The following is a 21,342-nucleotide window of genomic DNA, read 5'->3' as shown; positions in this document are numbered from 1 at the left end:
TACAGAAAATTACAACTTAGTTGAAAGAATATGTTCTTTTAACTCTACTCATTTTAGAACAACTTCTAAAAGTTTTATAGTGAATTTGGGAAGACAGGCTAATTTATTCATACAAAACTATTGGTTCATGATTGTGCAAGCATATATTTTTATCACCAACATAATATGAGCTTGTGCAGTTTCATTTGATGATCGACATATAGAAAAAGAAAAAATTAAAGTGCCTAGATGGGAGATGATGTTCCTCAATTCCAATTCAGGTTAAAGGTTGATATATCCCTGGCAGAAGAACAGAACCGATGAAGATCAAGTCAGAACTCACATTATTGCTTCCTTTTATCAACAGACCAAAAGAGTGTTATTTTGTAGTACACAAAAATATGGTTGAGTTGAGTAATGTTTACTCTGCTTGGTGCAATCGGAGTTCAAAACAACTATTAACCCAATTTGTTTTTAATGGGGAATGCTAGGGACTAAAACTTCAGGGTTGTTTGCACAACAAAAAAAGAAAGTCCTATGTCAACTAAAGAACTTTTGGGTTTTGCATATGTGCTTTCCTTGAACATACTTCATATCAGACATATTTTTATGGAAAGTTATTGTCTCAGATCTTTTTGAGCTTGAATACATCTGGAGACTCAGTGATGTGATTGCATTTCTCTAGTGCAACGTTCTCAACCTTTTCTATACCCTGCACCACTAGAACGCTTCTGATATATTCTTGCACCCCTTACAAAAGTTCAAAATAACGGCAATGAATTATGCATATACACTATAATTTTGAAACTTCTAACCCCAAGTTTTCACACCCCCTGGAATATTGCCTTGCACCCCTAGGGGGTGCGAGCACCCCTGGTTGGGAACCCTGTCTATTATATAAGAATAACATTAGCTATTCAAGGAGGTAAGTCTTTTGAAAGAGGGTACATGGAAAAAGAAATTTAACTTGCGTGGGATGTTTTAATTATTAGAAAATCAAATTCATCAGGAAAAAGTTTGAATTCAGATAAACTCAGTAAACTATTTGGAATCACTTATTTTTAACAATGGGTAGAAAAGCGAGTTAGAGAGAAAGGAACATGATATGTACTATGTAACACTGAATATATACTAGTAAAAAGACTATTGAGCGACGTAATTGATTATGATAATACAGAAATTAACTTATTGTTTTTTTAAAATATATGGAATCATTTGAGTTTAGGAAGCAGTTCTTTCAAGAACAGAAATGAAACAAAACAGGCTTCAGAGCTAATTTGGACAACTAGAGGTGCTTATTTAATTTACAAAGACTTGCTTTATTTGGGTTTTTCATCAGACTCCGTTATGTACATGGGTTGATTTATTTGCAGAGCCCCGGAACCTCCAGGTGGGTGGGTGGCTTTTTAGTCTTCTGATTGGGACAGTAAAAGCCAGTCAGGTGGCTTGTGCTGCAGAATGTAGATCAGAGTGGCGCTCAGCCTTAGACTGAAGGCAGTGGTGCTCAGCCTTCAACTGAAGCTTTCTAGTAACAGGGCAACAGCAAACCGAAGACAAGTATGCCAAGGTACACAGTGCATGTCCGAGGGGAATGGCTCACTGTCCCTTGTCAAAGTGGGGCAAGCACAGTGGGATGGCTGGGAAAAGAAGCTCTGAGGCGTTACGTCAAAAACAAGCCTGATAATGGAGGGTTTGCTTCAGTGGAAGAAGTGACATTCTATGTACAATGCTGCAAAGGACTTGGATTGCTGGACCAGGATGATGCCTTGGAGGATGTCCTAGAGGACAATGAGTTTGTGCAAGTTGGTAAGCAAACGGCACGTTACAGGTCTGAAAATATCTTGTGTAAATCAAAGGGAACTAAATTGAAATGGTCAGAAAGGGAAAAAATGGCAGGAAACAATATAAGCTATTCTCCAAAGAAGCCAACATCAGGAACATGTTTATGTTTAAATATACAATATTTTAGTCACAGTTACTTTCAAATATCTTAAAAGCATTTTTAGAAGGGATATTACAAAGCATGCATTTTCCTTATTTATACACTGAAAGAAAATATATTAAATCTAAATTGCTGTTTTCGATGTCACATTAATCATAACATCCCAAATTTTAGCTGCAATTGTATCTCAGCTGAAAAGCAATTGTCTCTGTGCTGTTTGTCCTTTATCATTTCTCCCTATTACTAATCCACTATCAAGTTTTTGACAATCAGTTTCTGATGTAGGTATCTGGTTTCTAAGCTTATGCTTCGCATCAGCCTTCTGTAATTATTGTTAACAGTATAAATTGGACTGCTATTTCCATAATGCTCATTATCACCAATATGGGAAAGATACTGTATGTGCAAATAATAAATATTTGCACATATCTTTCTGACAAAATTGTTATATATGTCTGTCTGCTTTTAAAATAGCACAAGGAACTGATTTTTCCTCAGGTTCTTCTGGGGTAGAGATAGGAAAATGTAAATTGGCTGGGGAAGGTTTGTGCTTTTTTAATTTAATTGTTGTTGCAACCTGCTCAGAGTTGTGCTCTAAGATGGATGGCCATACAAATCTTTTAAATAAATAAATAATGGAATTAGGAAAAAAGAAAGCATAAAGAGACATGGGGAAATGGCATAATAAGGTTTGGATGATTTAGCAAGATGGTGATGGTGATGATGATTTAAATTTATATGCCACACAATACCCAGTGGATATAGTGTGCTTGATCCTGAAAATGCAGGTTATGCTTCTAATCAAAGAAAGGTAACCAAGGCATGACTTATCTGGACATAGAAATGAAGAAAATCTATGTAGCCGTAATTAATTTCCCTTTCCCTCCAGTGATACAAGGAGATGTAATGTCCCCAGATTACATTCCTTCTCAGCCAGAAGGTATTTATTTGTATCCTTTGAAAAATTTCTCAGATGTATCTTTTTTTGAAGATTCCTAGGTTGAAAAGATTTTGTTTAGTACATAACTGTGTTCTTTCTCTTGCTGATAGCAGTAGCCTAAAAAGAAGTTTAAATGAACAAAAGTAAAATAAATGCTCCAAAATATTCTAAAATGTAAACCATCAGCTTGTCATGTTTATTTTTCTTATATGTTATTTCAGATACAGTAAATATAGAGAACCGGAACAGGTATGGAGGAAAGGTGACTTATGAAGAGTTAGCACAGCCTTCAGCAATTTCATGTCCACACGATGTGTAGCATCACAACCAGAATGGCCATTACCATACACTAGTGGGAACTGAAATTAAAGCCTTCTCCATAATATATATTATTTATATATTTATATATTTATTTATATATAATTTATATTCCATAATTTGGAATATAAATCCAAATATGTTTGCTTCCTGTTCTCTCCTGATCCCTTGTTTTTTTCTTCTTTTACACTATGATTTAGATGATAAATATGCAAGCTTCCTTGTTTTTCTTAATTTTCTAACACTGTCTAAAAAAACCCTTAGTGCTCTAATAATACAACACCACAGCAACAGTATGACATGCTTCTGTGTACATGTCTAGGTTCTGGTCTGCCAAACACACTGGGAATTACTTCTGAGTAAATAGAAGAAACTACATTCCTAATACTCTCGAGTCTGGTAAATTGGTTGATTGCATAGTCAGTGGTGGGATTCAAATATGTGAACAACCAGTTCTCTGTGTGGATGCTGCTTCCGGAAGTCCATTCTGGGCCTGGGCAACAAAAAATTAGCTACTGGTTCTGCAAACCAGCTGAATCCCACCACTGTGCATAGTCCTAAAAAAGACGCTGGAAAGAAGTATTGCACTTTAAGAGTTTAATAGTCTGAAAGCCTGCCTTTTGGATATAAAGGTTTTTTTAATTGCATAAAAATAGTTCCTACTAGTACAATGGTTTAATTTAAGATTATTTTTATTTTTTCTTATAAACTAAGAAAATTAAAGAAAGAGAAATGAAAGAGAAACTCTGATGTTCCACTTCAGTGCCTTTGATTATGCCCAAGCAATCAGCAATAGTTCCACAGATTACAATTGGTTGTCATTATTGATGTCATGTTATTCACACTCACACAGTTCTTTTGTTCAGTATCTTTATTTAGATGGAAATAGTTTGACAACAGAAGATTTGGTCAATTTAGGAAAGAGGCTGTATAAAATCAAGGTAAAGAACTAGAGAGATTTTGATGTTTTTGCCCTTTACCTGTAACTGAAACACAAAATAAGTAAGATCTTTATTTTTCCAGCTTACTCCTGAAGCTGAAATTAGAGTCAAAAAATCCAGAGATGTTATTGAAAGTATTATAAGCGAACAAAGAGGTAACCATTGCTTTCATTTTATAAAATTATCTTCTGGCAGCACAGGCTGATATTTCCCTTCTTCTGCTTCTTACTTTGTATCCCTAGAACTTGAGAGCAAACAAAATCCCCTTGCCAACCTTATTCTGAAACAAGCAAAATGCACCTAGAGTATTACACACCCAAATCGTGGCAATTCGGTAGTAGAACTAGAACTGAGTTTGCATCTGCTGCTCTAATGCCACATACATTCAGCTGGGAATAAACACCACTTTCTGTAGAAAAAGAGAAAACATATTCTTAATATAAAATAATAAAAAAATATTAAGACCAATCCGCTATGTTGCAATCATTGGGACAGAATGACAGGTAGAAAGTGACCATCAATACAATAACCCACTGATATGAAAAAGGTATCATGAAAACAATGTTTCACCTGTGACATCATCTCCTCAGATGCCCTATTATGTGTCCCGCATGATTCAGGACTGCAGGCAAAAGGACTGCAGCAAGTAAATAGGTACATGCCCAAGGAGTCTGCCCTGATTATAAAGCATTTTGAAAGGAAGAAAGCAATAAGATTGCTACAATGAACAGTACTGATTGTAGTGACCCCAGCATGTCCACTATCTGCTTCTTTATTGCTGCCATTATCACTGACCATTTTCTAAGTGATATTTGAGACAGCCCTGAAGTACAGAGCCCAAAAGGCCAGTGCTACCTAAACAATCATTGCTATAAACATGACTAAGTCTCTTTCAATAATAATAATAATAATAATAATAATAATAATAATAATAATAATAATAATAATAATAATAATAATAATAATAGCATCTGATTCTTTCAGTTGTCTATGGTATCACAACAGGCTTTGGGAAGTTTGCACGGACTGTTATTCCAAACAGTAAGCTACAGTATGTCACTTTTATTTCTTTCTAAACTCTGTAAAACATGGGTGTCAAACTTGCCACATCACATGACGTGTTGCAATGTATTGCGACTTTTTCCCCATTGCTGGAGCTGGAGAGAGAATGGCCTCTGCATGATGCAACCAGTCCATGGGCCGGCAGTTTGACACCCCTGCTGTAAAAGCAAACACTAGAAAACGTAGACAATTTCCAAATGATCAGCTTGAGCCAAAGTTATTTTTAATTTAGTGAAATAATTTCCATAGTTTTAATTTTTTTTAACTTTTTGCATTAAATTTAATTTCATAATATAGTTTGAACTGACTATTTTCCACTCTTTTCTCTCTGAGGGAGCTGCAAGTGAACTTAGTCCGGTCACATTCTGCAGGTAATGATTCATTTCTAATTATTTCATAACCATTTTTTACACTCATTTTCATCTTGATAATCTTGAAGTGAACATTTTCGTTTCAGGAGTTGGGAAGCCTTTGATTCCAGAGAGATGCCGTATGCTCTTAGCTCTGAGGATAAATGTCCTAGCCAAAGGATACAGTGGACTTTCACTAGAAACTCTTCAGCAAGTCATTGAAGCATTTAATGGTAACATGATAAGTGAATCTTATCTCCTATGAAAAAGGGAGCACAATCTTTCTCTCTTCTCTATGCCTTTAAAAGTAGTTGATTGCACATTGAATAAAATGATAGAATACTAGAGTTGGACCATGTTTGCCAACATCAATCTTATTTATATCCTGTAATGCTCAACGTAGTGGTAGTTAACATCTTTCAAGTAGAGAATATATGGAGCACAGGGTTCAATTATTCGGCTCTTGGAGCTTGGCTGTTTTCTAGCAAAAGTTTCATTTCCCACCCAAGCAAGATCATCATGATGTAGTGGCATTTATTATATTTTGCTGAAAGGAAATATAATAACAGCAACTATTATCAATTCAGTCATCATGGCTCTGTCAAGGATCTCATTTTCAGTATACTTTAAAAACACAAGAAGCCGTCCCTCTTTTCCATCTGCCACCTGAAAAATGCATGCAAACATGTTCCTCTCACCCAAGTAACAATTAACCTTTTATTGGGTTTACTGATGAATTGTGGGGAAGACAGGCAATAGTAGCACCTGAAGTGCTTTGGGGAACTTTGGCAGGGTTGATCGCACAGAAAGATTTAAAAAGTTGAGATGGTGGCTATGATCAATATTCCACTTTAAAAAAAAGGGGGGGGTGCTGCCATCTTGATTATTTCACTATGTATGGTGGATACCCCTGTAACCTAGGATAGTGGTAGTGAATAGAGAAAGCTATTTTCCCTGTTGAAAGGCAACAGGGTAATTTTGGTTTGCCTTCCTATTCAGTGGGAACTATAATTAAAATGCTCTGCTAAAGATGTATCTCAAACAAAGAGAAGCCCTAACCAAAGTAATTTTCCTCCATAGCATCCTGCCTGCCCTACATTCCAGAGCAAGGGACTGTTGGAGCCAGTGGAGACTTAGCACCTCTTTCCCACCTTGCCCTGGGACTCATTGGCGAAGGAAAGATGTGGTCCCCAAAGAGTGGATGGGCTGATGCAAAATATGTAAGAGAGATATTTTCTAATGTAAATGGTACATGCGCTAATCTTCTTTTAAAAAACGAAGGCAAGTATGTTGCTTCTAAGGAGAAATCCAAAGGAAATATTTGGGAAATATCTTTATTACCCCAACAGATCACAGGTAAGACTTCATGACCTCAGGTCTCACCTTCAAGGAAGACACTACAACAAGCAGGCTGGAGGTAAAGTGAGCAAGATGGTATTCAATTCATGAAGTCTGCAGGGGCATTTTAAATGCTTCCTGCATTTTCCATTGCATCCATGAATGCCTATGGGATGGCCATGAAGAAGAATCAGTTTTGACCTCTAGTTTTTAATAAAGCTTTTCTCAGCCTGGACCTTCCACCTCATGTGTTAGATTTGAATTAACCATTACTGTCCAAAGCCTGTGGGAAGGTTGTTCCTAGGACAGAAAATCAAGCAAGTAGTTGAACTTATTTCCATCTATTATTTTCTCCTTCACACAATACAATATAGTTATACAAATCTATGTCCTGCTAGCAGCAAAGAGACACATTTGATAAATAAAAGCCATCATGGAATGGGAACTTTTTAAATTTTTTAATCAAACGTCTTAAGATGCCAAGCAAACTGTCCAGAACAACAAATTAAGCATAATTTTTTTAAAATAAAATATACTCTAAATACATATTTACCTACATGTAGTGTACCTTCAAATCAGTTTTGACTCCTGGAAACTGCCTGGATAAACACAGTTTTCTTAGTTTTTCAGAAGTAGCTTGAGAGTGAATGATTGGCCAAAATTATCCAGCTGGTTTCATGCCTGAGGTAGGCCTAGAACTCTGTCTTTTGGTTTTTGGCCTTGTGCCTTTAATCATTACATCAAACTGGCTTTCATCTTCATATATTCTAACTAATATATTTCTAGCCTTTCAAGTATTTTTAAGATTTTTCCGCACTGATTTTCTTTATAACATCTTTTTAGAAATTAGTATAATTTCAGAAAATGCCACTTCAGTTCAAAATTTCTGGAAAATCTTGTTTGACAGTATTAGAATTTTTTTAATCTATCTAGGAAGACCTTTATATACTGTATAAAGTATATATGGCATGCTTTCATAGTATATTTTTTAAAAAACCCAGACTGTTTCATATTATTACAGGAGATTAATTGGATCTATAGTCCGAATAAGGTGAAGTATAAGAGACATGGAGATGCATAAGACAGCCCTGTTCTCCCAAATTACTAAGTTGCCTGTTTTAAGTAATAGCTACAATATAAAGGGCTTCTACAGGTAGTCCTCAATTTATGACTGGTCTTTTAACCACCATTCAAAGTTATGATGACCTCAGAAAGGGTTCTTTAAAGTGTGTTGTGAAACCTTGTGCCCCTTCTCCTGTGGTCACAGGATTGCATTTTGGGCCCTTGGTAAAGTGCTCACATTTATGACTGATTGCCCCATTGAGCAGTCATGTGACTGTAATTTGCAATTTTTTCCCTACTTTCCAACATTTTTGCCAGTTTCCAGCAAAAAAAATATCCATTTAGAAGAATGGATTCATTTAACAACTGCATGATTCGCTTAACAATTGCCTTAAAATGGTCCAAAATTGAGTCTAGTCATGTGGTGCCTAACTTATAAGCACAACAGTTTAAACCAAAATTCTGGTTTTGATTATGTCCTATGTCAAGGACTACCTGTACTCTAGCTTGCTTGAATATGAATAAAAGTCTCTGTGTAACTGCAAACATTAATATTCCAGGGTTCCTGGTCATGGGAAAGTGTGTGCTTCAGCTGAAGCAAACACAATTAGAAGCCACCTACTGCCTGAGGAGAAGCATTTCACTAAGTCAAGGCAATCTGAAGAAAAACATTGGAACTGGAACATTTAACACAATACAAATGTGTTAAATGGTTATATACAGTAAAAAATCTAGAAATTCCAAACAACAGTTCAATTAAAACTAAAACTTCAATGCAAAGTTAAGACCTCTTCTTCATTTTTGTTCTAGAATGCACAGCTGCTAGATATTTCAAAATATTTGGATGTAGATTACTGAGGACTTCATTTGAAAAGCTTTTCTCACTTAATAAACTTTCTTGGTACTGCCTTATAGGTGCTGGAAGCTCATGGACTCAAACCAATTACTTTGAAGCCAAAAGAGGTAATAAAATGCATGTTTGTTTCCCAATATCACAGTTTCGATTGGTAGATAATTTATCATATAGGTACATAATGCAGTACTGAATTGTTTTAGTGAATCAAAGAGGCCTGTATCTTTTGCAGAAAAAAAATGTAAAGTTGACTTGGGCATAGGGAAACAGTTTCATTCTCCCACTTTCCTTCTTTTTAAAGTCTGTACAATCTTTTCCTCCCCTTATAGCTCATTCCTATGCCCAAGGTCAACATAGGTTTCTTTTACATATTCTTATTTAGCTGTGGCTAGATTGCAGCTGAGTACTCAGCACAGGATTAATTGAACTTTGCTTTATATAATGAAAGTTTTCCTTATGTAGTTGAATGGAATATACTTGAGTGTTTTGCATTTACTGCTTCCTTGCATAGACACTTACAGAAAAGAGGTGTCAACCATCCCATTTGGCACATCCCCCCCCCCAAAGAAAACTCCTGGCACATAGGAACTACCAAGAGTAAAACTTTACTGAAAGATCCATTTAGGCACAGCAGAAGCAAAGTCAGTTCTGAGGTTTTTCCGGGAAAACCCATCTAGGTAAAATCCCCTTTTCACCCCTGGGCTACCCATATTTCATTGTCCACCAATTACACTCAGTACTTTTGTTTTGGAAAAACATTCTGCTCCAGCTGGTAGATCCAAGAACTTGGCCTTAGTGGTTATCGCCTCTTCAACAGCAGAAGGCTCTCATGCATTCCCCACCCTAGGAATTTACCTACCCCCATCCCGTTTGTGTTTGGCAAACTGCGAGTTGAAGGTTGATGCAGAAAGCGAGTCAGCTTTGACAAGAGGTCTTAAATTAATTATAAGTACAACTCTCAAGACATTCAGACTGAAGCTTCATGTCTTCATGGAGTTTTCTAGATGACAGGACTGCTAGGAAGGTAAACTGTAGCCAACCATGAGATATGACTGCCAGAAAGGTAATTTCAAGTTGAACAAATGTTGGAATGAAGAACTTAAATAGCTTCTTTCCCCACCCAGGCTATTTCCTGATATTGCTTTGGGCTGAAGCACAAGAGGAAACATCTTGTGTGGTTTGAGCCAGGAAAATATAGGAAGGACATACAAATGTCTTTGAACAGAAAGACTCACTGAATATATAACCCTTGGCATTTCTTTGAAGGGTCTGGCTCTTATAAATGGAACACAAATGATAACTTCTCTGGGATGCGAAGCAGTGGAAAGGGCCAGTGCAATTGCTAGACAAGCTGACATTGTGGCTGCCCTCACACTGGAAGTTCTAAAGGGCACAACAAAAGCCTTTGATACGGGTTGGTATTTTTAAAGCATAGTATAGACTAAGGTCTGTCTGTATGTCGGTCTGTCTCACTTGCCCTCTATGGTAATTTGCTCACTTTCCCTATGCATTAATATTCTTTATTCAGAGACCTATTGCAGAAAAATCCCTCAGCAATTCTAAAACATATTTCTGGTCATATCTATAAGTCATCTGAGCTTGCCACAAATAATGGATAACAGTATTACAGATTTTATACAAAATATATACATTAGTTTGTAAATTTGTGGCATACATTTTCAACAATACAAATTCTCACTGTGGCAGCCAAACTAGTATCATCACATAACCAGTAACTTTAGAATAATCCAAAACTTTGCAGAAAATATTTAGGAACATACTTTTAACAGTAACAGTTGCTTGGGAGACCAAACAACTCAGTCAGAATAGGTTATGTTCTATGCATTATATTCCTGGGCATAGATGTTAGCTGATTGCTGTGGGTGGAGAATGGAAGTAAAATGGAAGTAAATAATCATTTTTTTTAAAAAAAGAATACTGTTTGGATCCCAAACAAAAGCACTCCATACATTACACCATTTTATATTAGGTCCCATTCATTGAAAGAAATAGGAATACACTGAATGATCACCAAATGTTTTATACCACACTGCTAGATTTTAATTGATTACAACTTTAAATTATTTTTCCTGTAATGCGTTCCCCATAAATATAGTCTTAAGTTTATACAAAATGAAACAAGAAATCTTTGCTTTCACAAGTAAAGGGAAACTGTTACTTCTTTATCTTTATTGTTTTTTTGTTTATTCATTGCTGTTTAAATTAATAACAAGAAAGAAAAGAACAAATAGGAAAATAATATTGGTAGGGGCATACATTGTCAATGAGATTCAAAAAACACATAAAAAGTGCTATAATGAAAAAGTGAAAAAATATGACAAAAACATATTACAGGTAGTCCTTGACTTATGACCACTACTGACCCCCAAAATTTCTATTACTAAGTCAGACAAGTGAGTGTTGTCCCATTTTATGACCTTTTTTGCCACAGTTAAGTGGACCACTGCAGTTGTTAAATTAATAGCACAGTTGTTAAGTGAATCTAGTTTCCCCATTGAATTTGCTTGTCAGAAGGTTGCAAGAGGTAATCACATGACCCCAGGACACTGCAACCATCATAAATACATGCCAGTTGCCAAGCATCCAAATTTTGATCAAGTGATCATGGGGATGTTGCAACCGTCATAAGTGTGAAAAATGGTTGTAAATTACTCTTTTCAGTGCCATTGTGACTTCAAATGGTCACTAAACAAATGATTGTAAGTTGAGGACTACCTGTAAGCTTTTGTATGATATGTCATTATATCAATAAAGAGATTCAATTCTATATATATTTGTCTAATGCAAATATTATTCAAAATGTATATATTTCTGATACATTTATATGACTATTTCTTAACCTACTGTATTCTTTATAAATGAATCTGATATTTCATTATACTTGTCCATACAAAGTTTACGTCTATCAGCTCATGTATGGCAAATATAATCACTGAGTGGAAGAGGCCATAAATTTATCTTTCCAGTATTGCAGTAGTAAGGGCACAGAGAATTCATTTGCACTGTTGGTTTCAAATCTCATGTAGTTCAGGAAATATTATCCTCTGAGAATTTTAGTTTTTGTCATATAATAATAATCATGTTAATGTAACACATTACTTTCTCCCAAAACTTTGTAAGTATAGGGCACTGTAAAAACATGTGTTTTAAAGATGCATTATCCTTATTACATATCCAAAAATGTTGTTTTGACATTCCTTATCTATATAAATCTAGTGAAATCCGCTAAATTCTAAATATCTTTTTTTGTTGTATAAGTCATAATTTGAGGTCCATTGACATTCTTGCTATAAAGGTAGTTCTTGGCTCACAACCATAATGGAGGCTACTCATTATGGTCAGAAGACATGACAGCCATTAAGGGAAGAGCCCACATTTTCACCTTATGACCCCCCCATCCCTGCTTTCCTTGATGCAGTCATTAAATGAACTCATTGGGTCATTAAACAAGCAAGAGTTGCCTCAGGAGTCCCAGGAAAAGCCCTGGGAGGCCTAGCACAGGCATATTTCCCTCCCATATCTCCATGTTTTTCTCAATTTTCAAAGATGCCCATAAAGTCAATTTGGTGAGATTTCAATCCTCCTTCATTTATTTTCTGCAAATATTTTACCTCTTTATCCTTACTTTAAATCAGATATTCATGCACTGCGACCACATCAGGGGCAGATTGAGGTAGCTTTTCGATTCAGGTCTCTCTTAGATTCTGATCATCATCCTTCTGAAATAGCAGGTGAGTAATTATTGGCAGTTGATATATACTTTATTTGTTCAATTAGTGCAATCTTTTATTAAAAAACTAAAAATGACATTTCTGCTTAATTTAAAATAGTATTTTGATCCATGACTACTATTTGTTGCTAAAAAAAATCACATATAGAATATTTAGAATTCATTAAACATGTTATAATATAAAATTAATCTGAATATAGAACTTACCTGTAAACACATGACATGTACATTTCATTGTAAAATAATAAAATATTATTTGCATCAAAATTCAATATACTGTTACTATGTGAATCCAGAGTTACAGAAGTGAAAACAGTTGCCACATAACTCATATACAAAATATTTTGACGCAAATCCCATATTTTAACACCACACTGTGAAGATTTCACCAAAATATTAATGCAGGTCTTCTAAAACAAACATTATTTGCTTTGTTTCTTTTATAGAATCACATAGATTTTGTGATAGAGTGCAAGATGCATACACATTACGTTGTTGTCCTCAGGTAAACCTTCAGAAATTCCTTCAGATTTACAATATGTAGCCAGAATCTTAATCTACTTTACAAGTTAACCAAAGTTAATTTTATAAGCAAGTGCAATTCGCAAGTAAAACTAATGACATTAATTAAAAAAATAGCAATTTCAACAATTGTATTTAAGAATGACACTTAATAAGTAGTACTACCTGCATGCAGCTAAGTGGCAGCATCCAATTACCTTTGACTGAAGTCAGAAAAATTAAGACAGGCAAGCAAGTAGATTAGAAATCAACAAGAAATCCTAGGGCTGCAGGCTAATTGCAGAAAATGACTTCTTAGATAAAGAAGACAACAGGAGATCATTTTCAAATTGTTGTTCTCAGGAAAATTTCACTCAATCTTTACTTGAAAGAGACTTCAGCATGTGGGCCTCTAAAATACTCACAGTCTGAGCAAGTTATAGTATCTAGTCAATCTTGTCTGAAATTCAGACAAGTTTACTTGTCTTATCAGTAAGGTCATTTTGATTGGATATAACATAATATGTAGGTCCTATCCTGAATATCAGGGTTTTAGTACTTGCAAAAAACAGCCTGGAAGAAGATAGTAATAAACCATTTCCTATTGCTGCCAACATTTTATGGGCATCTTTATCAAAGTCACCAGGAACTTCTTTGACTTCAAAGAGATTATACTGTACAAAAAATGTTTTCCAAACAGATATTATATTTGTTACAGAAGTAGAATCTATATGGAATGATCATTACAAAGAATGAAATTCTTGGTTGAATAATTCAATTAGTTAAATAATTCTAGAGAATAATTTAACAATAGTGAAAAATTGTCACCTGTGAATAGATTATTTATAACAAATTAAGAATTGCTGCATGCAGTATAGTTATAGTTAAACTTATTAAACACATGCAGCATATTGCATAGGAAACTTACGCAGAGATATTTTGAAAGCTTTGTTTACTGAGTGATCACATTGTCTACCTTTCCTTAACTCCATATGTTCTGCCCACACTTGTGATTCAACCAAACATCAATCCGGTAAAGTATGCTGTGAATATAAGCTGCATACTTGTATTGTCTACAAAGTGTCAGGCATTATTATGAAGCTAATGTTCTGTTTAATCAACAAAGATGGAAAGAGTGGACTTGTTTTAATAGAATTTTGAACTGAAGCCTCTGCTTATATTGGCTGAGAATGTACAAAGTTACAGTTCAACACATACAGAGGGTGACAGGTTGGGAAGGTTAACTCTAAAATGAATAATGGTTTACCAAAAAATAACTAACTTCTACCTTTTTCTTGTAGGTTCATGGTGTTGTGAATGACACAATTGCCTTTGTAAAGAACATAATTACCACAGAGCTCAACAGTGCAACAGACAATCCTGTATCCTTCTTTTTTTAATTTTTTTTACTTTAAGAGTTCTGTTAATAAGAAGTAAATTTGGATTGTGAGAGATTAGATTAGATTAGATTAGATTAGATTAGATTAGATTAGATTAGATTAGATTAGATTAAGAAGCAAAATAAATTGTAGACAAAAAAGATAAACCTAACTAAATCTTATTTATTCCAAAATCGTCTACTATACTTCTACCTGTATTTCTATCTATACAAACTGGTCTTTTTTCAATCTCATCCATACACTGATTATATATTGCCTTGTTATTTATAGTTCTCACATCTCCCTTTCTGAGGATTTTACCAACTCTATCCAACCTCGGTTTTCTAAGTCTCTTTTTCTTTCAAGCCATTCATTCTTCTTTCATATCCCTATTTTGTGATTTGATTCACATTTATTCTCTGTACAGTACAGGATCAAACTATCTCAATGTACTTCTTTTGTACTGGTTACTCTTTTTTGTACTGCGTTCATTCATCACCCTTTCATTCTTGACTCTATCTCTTGGTTTACCTGAATGTTTGTGTACCTCTTAAGTATTGCAATCCCATTTCATTCAAGTTACCTATACATTTCATAATATTCAACTTCATGCGACAATATGGCAGAGTACACTTCTCTATACAAACATTTTGACTTCTTTCAACAACCATTTATTCCACACAAGAAGCTACATAATATCCACTATCTTTCTACCATCAATTCCATATCTTAAACATTTTCCATTCATTTCTGCATCTCTATAAATATAAAGCTCACAAATTTATGCATATTCTATTTTTTCCCTAATATAAGTATAGCTTGCAATTCTTATCTCTGTTTTCTCTTCCAAACCTTTGTCTCATACATGTTAAATTATAATTCCTGGCTCTTTCTTTCATCACACAATCTATCTAACATTCATTGCAATCCATTCTGTTTCACAGCAAAGGGAATGACATCTCAAAGTGCATGTTCATTAACTTCCCAATTAACATACCTCTGATGTCACAATAAGCTATCCTTATATATTTATTCACAAATACATTAAACATTTAAGGGAACATCATGTACCGTGGTCTGACTCCTTGGTCAGAACTGAACCATTTACTAAATATTCCTTTTATGCTCCTTCATTTTTTTAGTTTCATTATTATAACTCTCTTACTATATTTAGCAACCAATCTTCAATTCCATATTTGTGCAGAAACATTCACGCCTATTGACTTTATCGTACATTTTCTATGCATCAAAAGGGTATATGCTTACCTGTCACTCAAATCACTTTAAAAAGATTTGCTAAGTCCCATCTATACTATGAAATGAATTAATATATTAAAATTGTGGAGTCTAATCTGATCAAAGGACTCATTTTTAAACCCATCATATTAATTCTTAATTTTTTTTGGTAAAGATGGTTTTTGCTGACCGGAAGGAGACAATTTCTGGAGGAAATTTCCATGGTGAATATCCAGCCAAGGTAGGTGTCTAAAATTTCTTTCTCTAACATGTATTTACTAATATTGAAATTAGGAGGGAGGGAGGATAGCTAAAATTCCTACCTCTAAAACTGTTTAACTTGCAGGCTTTAGATTACCTTGCAATTGGTGTCCATGAACTTGCTGCAATTAGTGAAAGGCGAATCGAACGACTCTGTAATCCATCACTCAGTGAATTACCACCATTTTTGGTTACAGAAGGAGGTCTAAATTCTGGTTTCATGATTGCACATTGCACAGCAGCTGCCTTGGGTGAGTACTTAGGCTCACAGACATTTGAGGACTTGGGAAAATATGAACCTCACCTGAAATTGGGAGTATTGATAACAGTGCATTCCGTCTGTTTTATGGTAGTACTGTAGCACATACATTTTTTTTTTGATAATTTCTTGTGCATAACTCTTTGCATCTAAGGCTATCAATTACAATCTGGCACTGTGCCAATACTTCTGTACATTGACAGCATGATTCTCTATATGCAATATCATCTTAGGATAAATAAGGCTTATTCCCAGATATATATGAGTAATACATCACTGTGTTTTCCACACAGTAAGATTGAAAGCCTTCCTGAGCATAGGAAATATTGTGTAGGTAGATGAAAAAATACACTCAGTTATATAGAAATATTGTGGAAGCTAATATCCCACCACGGTTGGGCTATTTCATCAAGGCAACAATCTGAAGCTTACTTTCGAATCAGCTATGACTATTAGCAAAGGGAAAAAAAGATACAAAGTTTATGGAAGGTCTGCACAATATCTATCTATATACATGAAGTACCACCCCATCACAAGCCTCTCTCTGATGACTCACACCTGGCCCATCACAAGACCCTCACTTGACACTCCCACACCTGAAGCCCTTATAAACAGAAGAACACTGACACAGACATCCACTAAATGCTGCTGAAGATGTTACCTAGCCTGGTAATGAAAAGTTCAGAAACCAATCCTCCAGCTCGGAGAACAAACCTTCACCCTCATCCTACACCCAAGCTACAGATATTCGCCAATATAGTATTGCAGATTCTTTTTTTATTATTTATTTTGAGTATGTAAACAGTTACATGTATATAGTTAAGTAAACATTCAGCTTTGATGAAGAAAGATACCAAACTCAACTTTAGACTAGGCAGAACTTAATGTTGGCTTCTGTTCACTTCAGGATACATTGAAATGTAGAATATGACCACTGCCTAAAGTTTTGGATACAATACTATTATTACAAAGACCTTTAATAGCTGACTGTTCTTTATAATGGGACATTGTTTCCATTATTATTTGCTTTTGAGGCCAGCATTTATTTCTTCTGGGCTTTTGCAGTTTCAGAGAATAAAGCTTTGTGCCACCCCTCTTCTGTGGACTCTCTTTCAACCAGTGCCGCGACAGAGGATCACGTCTCCATGGGAGGATGGGCTGCAAGAAAAGCACTTAAAGTCGTTGAGCATGTGGAACAAGGTAAAGCTAAGTGGCAGTCTCCTAGGAAGACACAGGGCATCCCAGCAAAGCTTCACGAGGTACATTTGTGTGTTAGATTCCTATGAGGCTGAACAAAAGCAGGATTCCAAGATAGGCAGTGGCACTGTTAGAGATAGGAATGGCTGAATCAGTGTCGGTTTGATTCTTCTCATTCCTTGATTTACAGGGTTTATTTTTAATCAACTATCCAGACAAAATTCAATTGGTCTTTTTAAAATCTACAGAGAATTTACTTCCTTTTAAAATGTGTAAGGCCACCTGGACTCTTGGCCTTTTCTTTTCTTTTCACAATATCATTGGTGTGTCTCCTATATTCTAGCAGATCATAAGATTAAGAGTCTTGGTGGAGCAGTGGGCTAATGCCTCCTTAAGTAACACCAGCTGCCTGCAATTAGTGCAGGTTCGCATCCCACCAGGGTCAAGGTTGACTCAGCCTGCCATCCTTCCGAGGTAGGTAAAATGAAGACCCAGATTGTTGGGGGCAATAAGCTGACTTTGTAATAATGCCGCTTGGGTTGTGTGTGAAAGCCCTAATAAGCAGGCATATACATAGAATGAAGGCTACTGCTAAGCTTGTAAGCCGCCCTGAGTCTTCGGAGAAGGGCGGGATATAAATGGAATTAAAATAAAAAATAAAAATAAAGATCACTATTACTCATAAAGTAGTCAAATTTTGCCTCGCTGTTACAACATTGTCTGATAAAATTGTATTTCTTTGACGCTTTTACATTTCCTTCCTCTCCTTTTCCTTTACTTCTTTTTAATTGTTTTAACTTCTTTTATTTTTATGATATATGAAGAATTTTATGTACCGGTCAAAGACCTGCCTATCACAGTCCCACATATTAACAGCAGTCTCTTCTTAGAGCTGCTTCAGGAAATACTACAAAAGAGAATCAGTCCCCCGAGATGAGCCCACTGCTGCTGTGACTTTGTGGAGGTATTTTTGCTACAAAGCTAAAGAAAAAACAAAGATTCCTGATAAGTTCATATATTTTCAACAGAGAGTCAGGTTTGGAAGCATGAATATCAATGAGACTGTGTTCATGCTGGCATTCATTTTGCCATGAATCTGCCGGAATTGAAAACTAGCCTTTGTTCCCAGCAACATCTGTAGCTAAATTCTTTAACATCTCTAATGAGCTTGAGGAGAGATGAAAAACGCTTGGCATCTAAGTGGCACAGCAAGACTTTTTAAAGTACAGAACCATTATGAGGGGCATATTTAGGCTCCTTCAGACAGCTCAGTGCTTTGAAATGTATTGTAAGCAGCCCCAATGTGTAAGGTTTAAGACTGTGAAATATATCAGACTAAAAATATGTTTTTAGTTGCTGATCTTGGATAGATTGTCATAGTATACTTCATTGGAGGCTAAGGTAGCTCAAGTGAAAAAGCCCTATCCTTTATTATTATTATTATTATTATTATTATTATTATTATTATTATTATTATTATTATTATTATTATTATTATGTGGGTATCTTATTTTGGCATTTCTGTATTATGAACAGCTTGGTGCAGATGTATTATTAATGGTATTGGATATTATTAAATCATTTTATGTGGTCTGTGACCATAATAAAGATTTGATTTCATGATTACATCGTTTACCAATATTATGACTGTGGTGCTTGCCCTCGTTTATTCGTTGTTTATAATTTTGCCTAATGTTTGCACAATGCACGTTAACTTGTGGGCTTGAATTGGCCTAATAAATATACTGTTTAATTTGACTTTTACTTTTCCCTTGATATTTAACCTACAGATCAACTTCTTGCATTCCTTGGCAAATGACAAAATATTTGTATAATTTCTTCAGAAGTCCACTCTCATTCACATCTCAAAGTGCCAACTGGGTTCTGTGACTGCAATCGTTGAGTGTTATGAACACTTTTCAGCTAACCAAGCAGTTTCCTATTGCTTTTATTCATTAGTGCTGGCTATAGAACTGCTTGCAGCATGTCAGGGCATAGAGTTTCTACGCCCCCTCAGGACTACAACCCCATTGGAGAAAGTCTATGACCTTGTGCGGTCTGTTGTCAGGTATATCAAACAACTATTCCCACAGATTATAGCTTTTGGGAACATTGGCCAAATATTAACAAAACCATACTTAACAGGACTAAATTTAGGATTGTAATTTGATGTTTTTCAGGCCTTGGATAAAAGATCGTTTTATGGCCCCTGACATTGAAGCAACTCACCGATTGCTTGTAGATCAGAAGGCAAGTTGTTGTTATGCATATACACCCATGCAAATAACTTTGTGTACCTAGCAATTGTTGATAATTCCTTACAAGATTTAGTATTCACAGCTCTATGAAAAATATTTAAAAGAACTATAATACTCAGAATTCCCAGTCAGCATAAGCAAGGTTGTAGCAGCTACTGTGAGGAAAAAAAATAGCATATTTATTTCAAATACCTATATTTATTTGTTTCCCAAAAGTTTCCCAGGTCAGCTCATTAATGGTAAATATTGGAAAACAAACAAAACAAAACAAGAAATAATTGGCAGAAAATAATTAGCAAGCCAATAAAAACAAATATTTAAACAAGAAAAGGAAAAATGGAATCTGTAAAATGTGGGCACATAAGGAAGTATTCTTTCACTTGTTACTAAAGGGGTAAAATTGGTGGTAGGCAGACATGTGGAATTTCTGAATAAAAAAGAAAAAATTGGGAGGAGTTCTTTTATCTTGACCGGGTGATATGGGCAAACTGGCTTCAATCAGTTACATTAATAAAATCAGAATGAATGAATGAATGAATGAATGAATGAATGAATGAATGAATGATAAAACAAACTTGCCCTCTAAATATTCTGAATGTCAGACCCCATAAGACTTAGCTGTATGGCCAGTAGCGGACACCTGTAGGGGAAAACACCTGTAGGGCATCAGTTGCCTGTTCCTAATTTTAGCATGTCTCCTGCTTATTAGTTATTTTGACATATGCTCCAATATTTGGCTGAGTTTCAGGATCAGACTTTGCCTTTTCTTCTAAATCGCTTTTTTTATTTTTCTACATCTAGGTTTGGGAAGTAGCTGAACCATACATTGAGAAATACAGAAGGGAACATATTCCAGAATCCAGACCCATTTCCCCAACTGCATTTTCTCTAGCAGCCAGTAAAAGTACTTGTTGTCACCACCATCACCACAGTGATTCTGAAGAACATGATGAACAGTGAAAACCATCAGAACTGAATCTCAGTATTTCATATGCTGGATCATTTTATGTGTTGTAAAATTTCCATAGTTTATTTTAAATGGTATTTGGGGGGGGGATTATTTTCAAAACCAAAAATACTGATAGAAAAGTTGTTGAAATAATTTTATTATTTCACAAATTTTAAAAAGAGAATACATAGAGTTAATTTATTACAAAATTAATGGAGATTGGACTAGAATGCAATCCTGTGTAGTAATTACGTTTCATGGCAAAGTTAATAAAATCAATGTCAAGCCAAAATTAAGACAGTTAATATGAAGCAAACTGTTCCAGTATATTAAAATAAATATATTTAATGTTACAGTTTTTACAGAAATTAATCCTTAAATCTTTTCAGAAATGAATACTAAATTCATACTTTTACCAAATTAATCCAGCTCTAGAATTGTGTATAATATGCGGAAGCAATGAGAGATATTGTAGAAGTATAGTAAAATACAATTTGGTAGCAATCCAAATTTGAAGGCTTTAAGCCACCACATCTTAAAAGTTTTATAAGACTAAGTATTTATACATGTCTTCTTACCCCCAATCTGAGAATATACAGGTTTGTTTAATTAATAAATAGCTATTGATGGACTTCTTTGCCTGATATAGCCTTCTTCCTATCTCTAGTTAACACAGCTAACACCAGCTGACTTTGGATTTTTCTAATTTATTGTGGAAGTACTGTTTTTCATCTTTTCCTATACAAGCCTAAATGTGACATTTTGG

General features: G+C 35.1%; 2 protein-coding genes across 2 annotated transcripts in view; one reads left to right on the top strand and one right to left on the bottom strand.

Annotated features, from left to right (window-relative positions):
* Positions 1–21,342, bottom strand: part of SNRPF (small nuclear ribonucleoprotein polypeptide F) — a 228,793-nt gene that overhangs the window by 132,438 nt on the left and 75,013 nt on the right. The window lies entirely within an intron of this gene.
* HAL (histidine ammonia-lyase) lies at positions 1,490–20,587 on the top strand (the record flags this gene model as incomplete). The annotated part of the gene is made up of 20 exons (XM_083366526.1): positions 1,490–1,785; positions 2,811–2,871; positions 3,083–3,110; positions 4,046–4,120; positions 4,203–4,275; positions 5,105–5,171; positions 5,516–5,553; positions 5,640–5,765; positions 6,613–6,752; positions 8,848–8,895; positions 10,052–10,199; positions 12,442–12,537; positions 12,983–13,041; positions 14,339–14,419; positions 15,828–15,893; positions 15,999–16,164; positions 17,238–17,372; positions 19,329–19,437; positions 19,550–19,619; positions 20,429–20,587. Exons 1-20 carry the CDS (start codon positions 1,539–1,541, stop codon positions 20,585–20,587), a joined length of 1,992 nt encoding a protein of 663 aa, XP_083222652.1. The 5' UTR covers positions 1,490–1,538.

The sequence above is a fragment of the Vipera ursinii genome (assembly GCF_947247035.1).
Source record: "Vipera ursinii genome assembly, chromosome: 6".
Classification (NCBI taxonomy): Eukaryota; Metazoa; Chordata; class Lepidosauria; order Squamata; family Viperidae; genus Vipera; species Vipera ursinii.
This window is presented reverse-complemented; position numbering and strand designations above follow the sequence as displayed.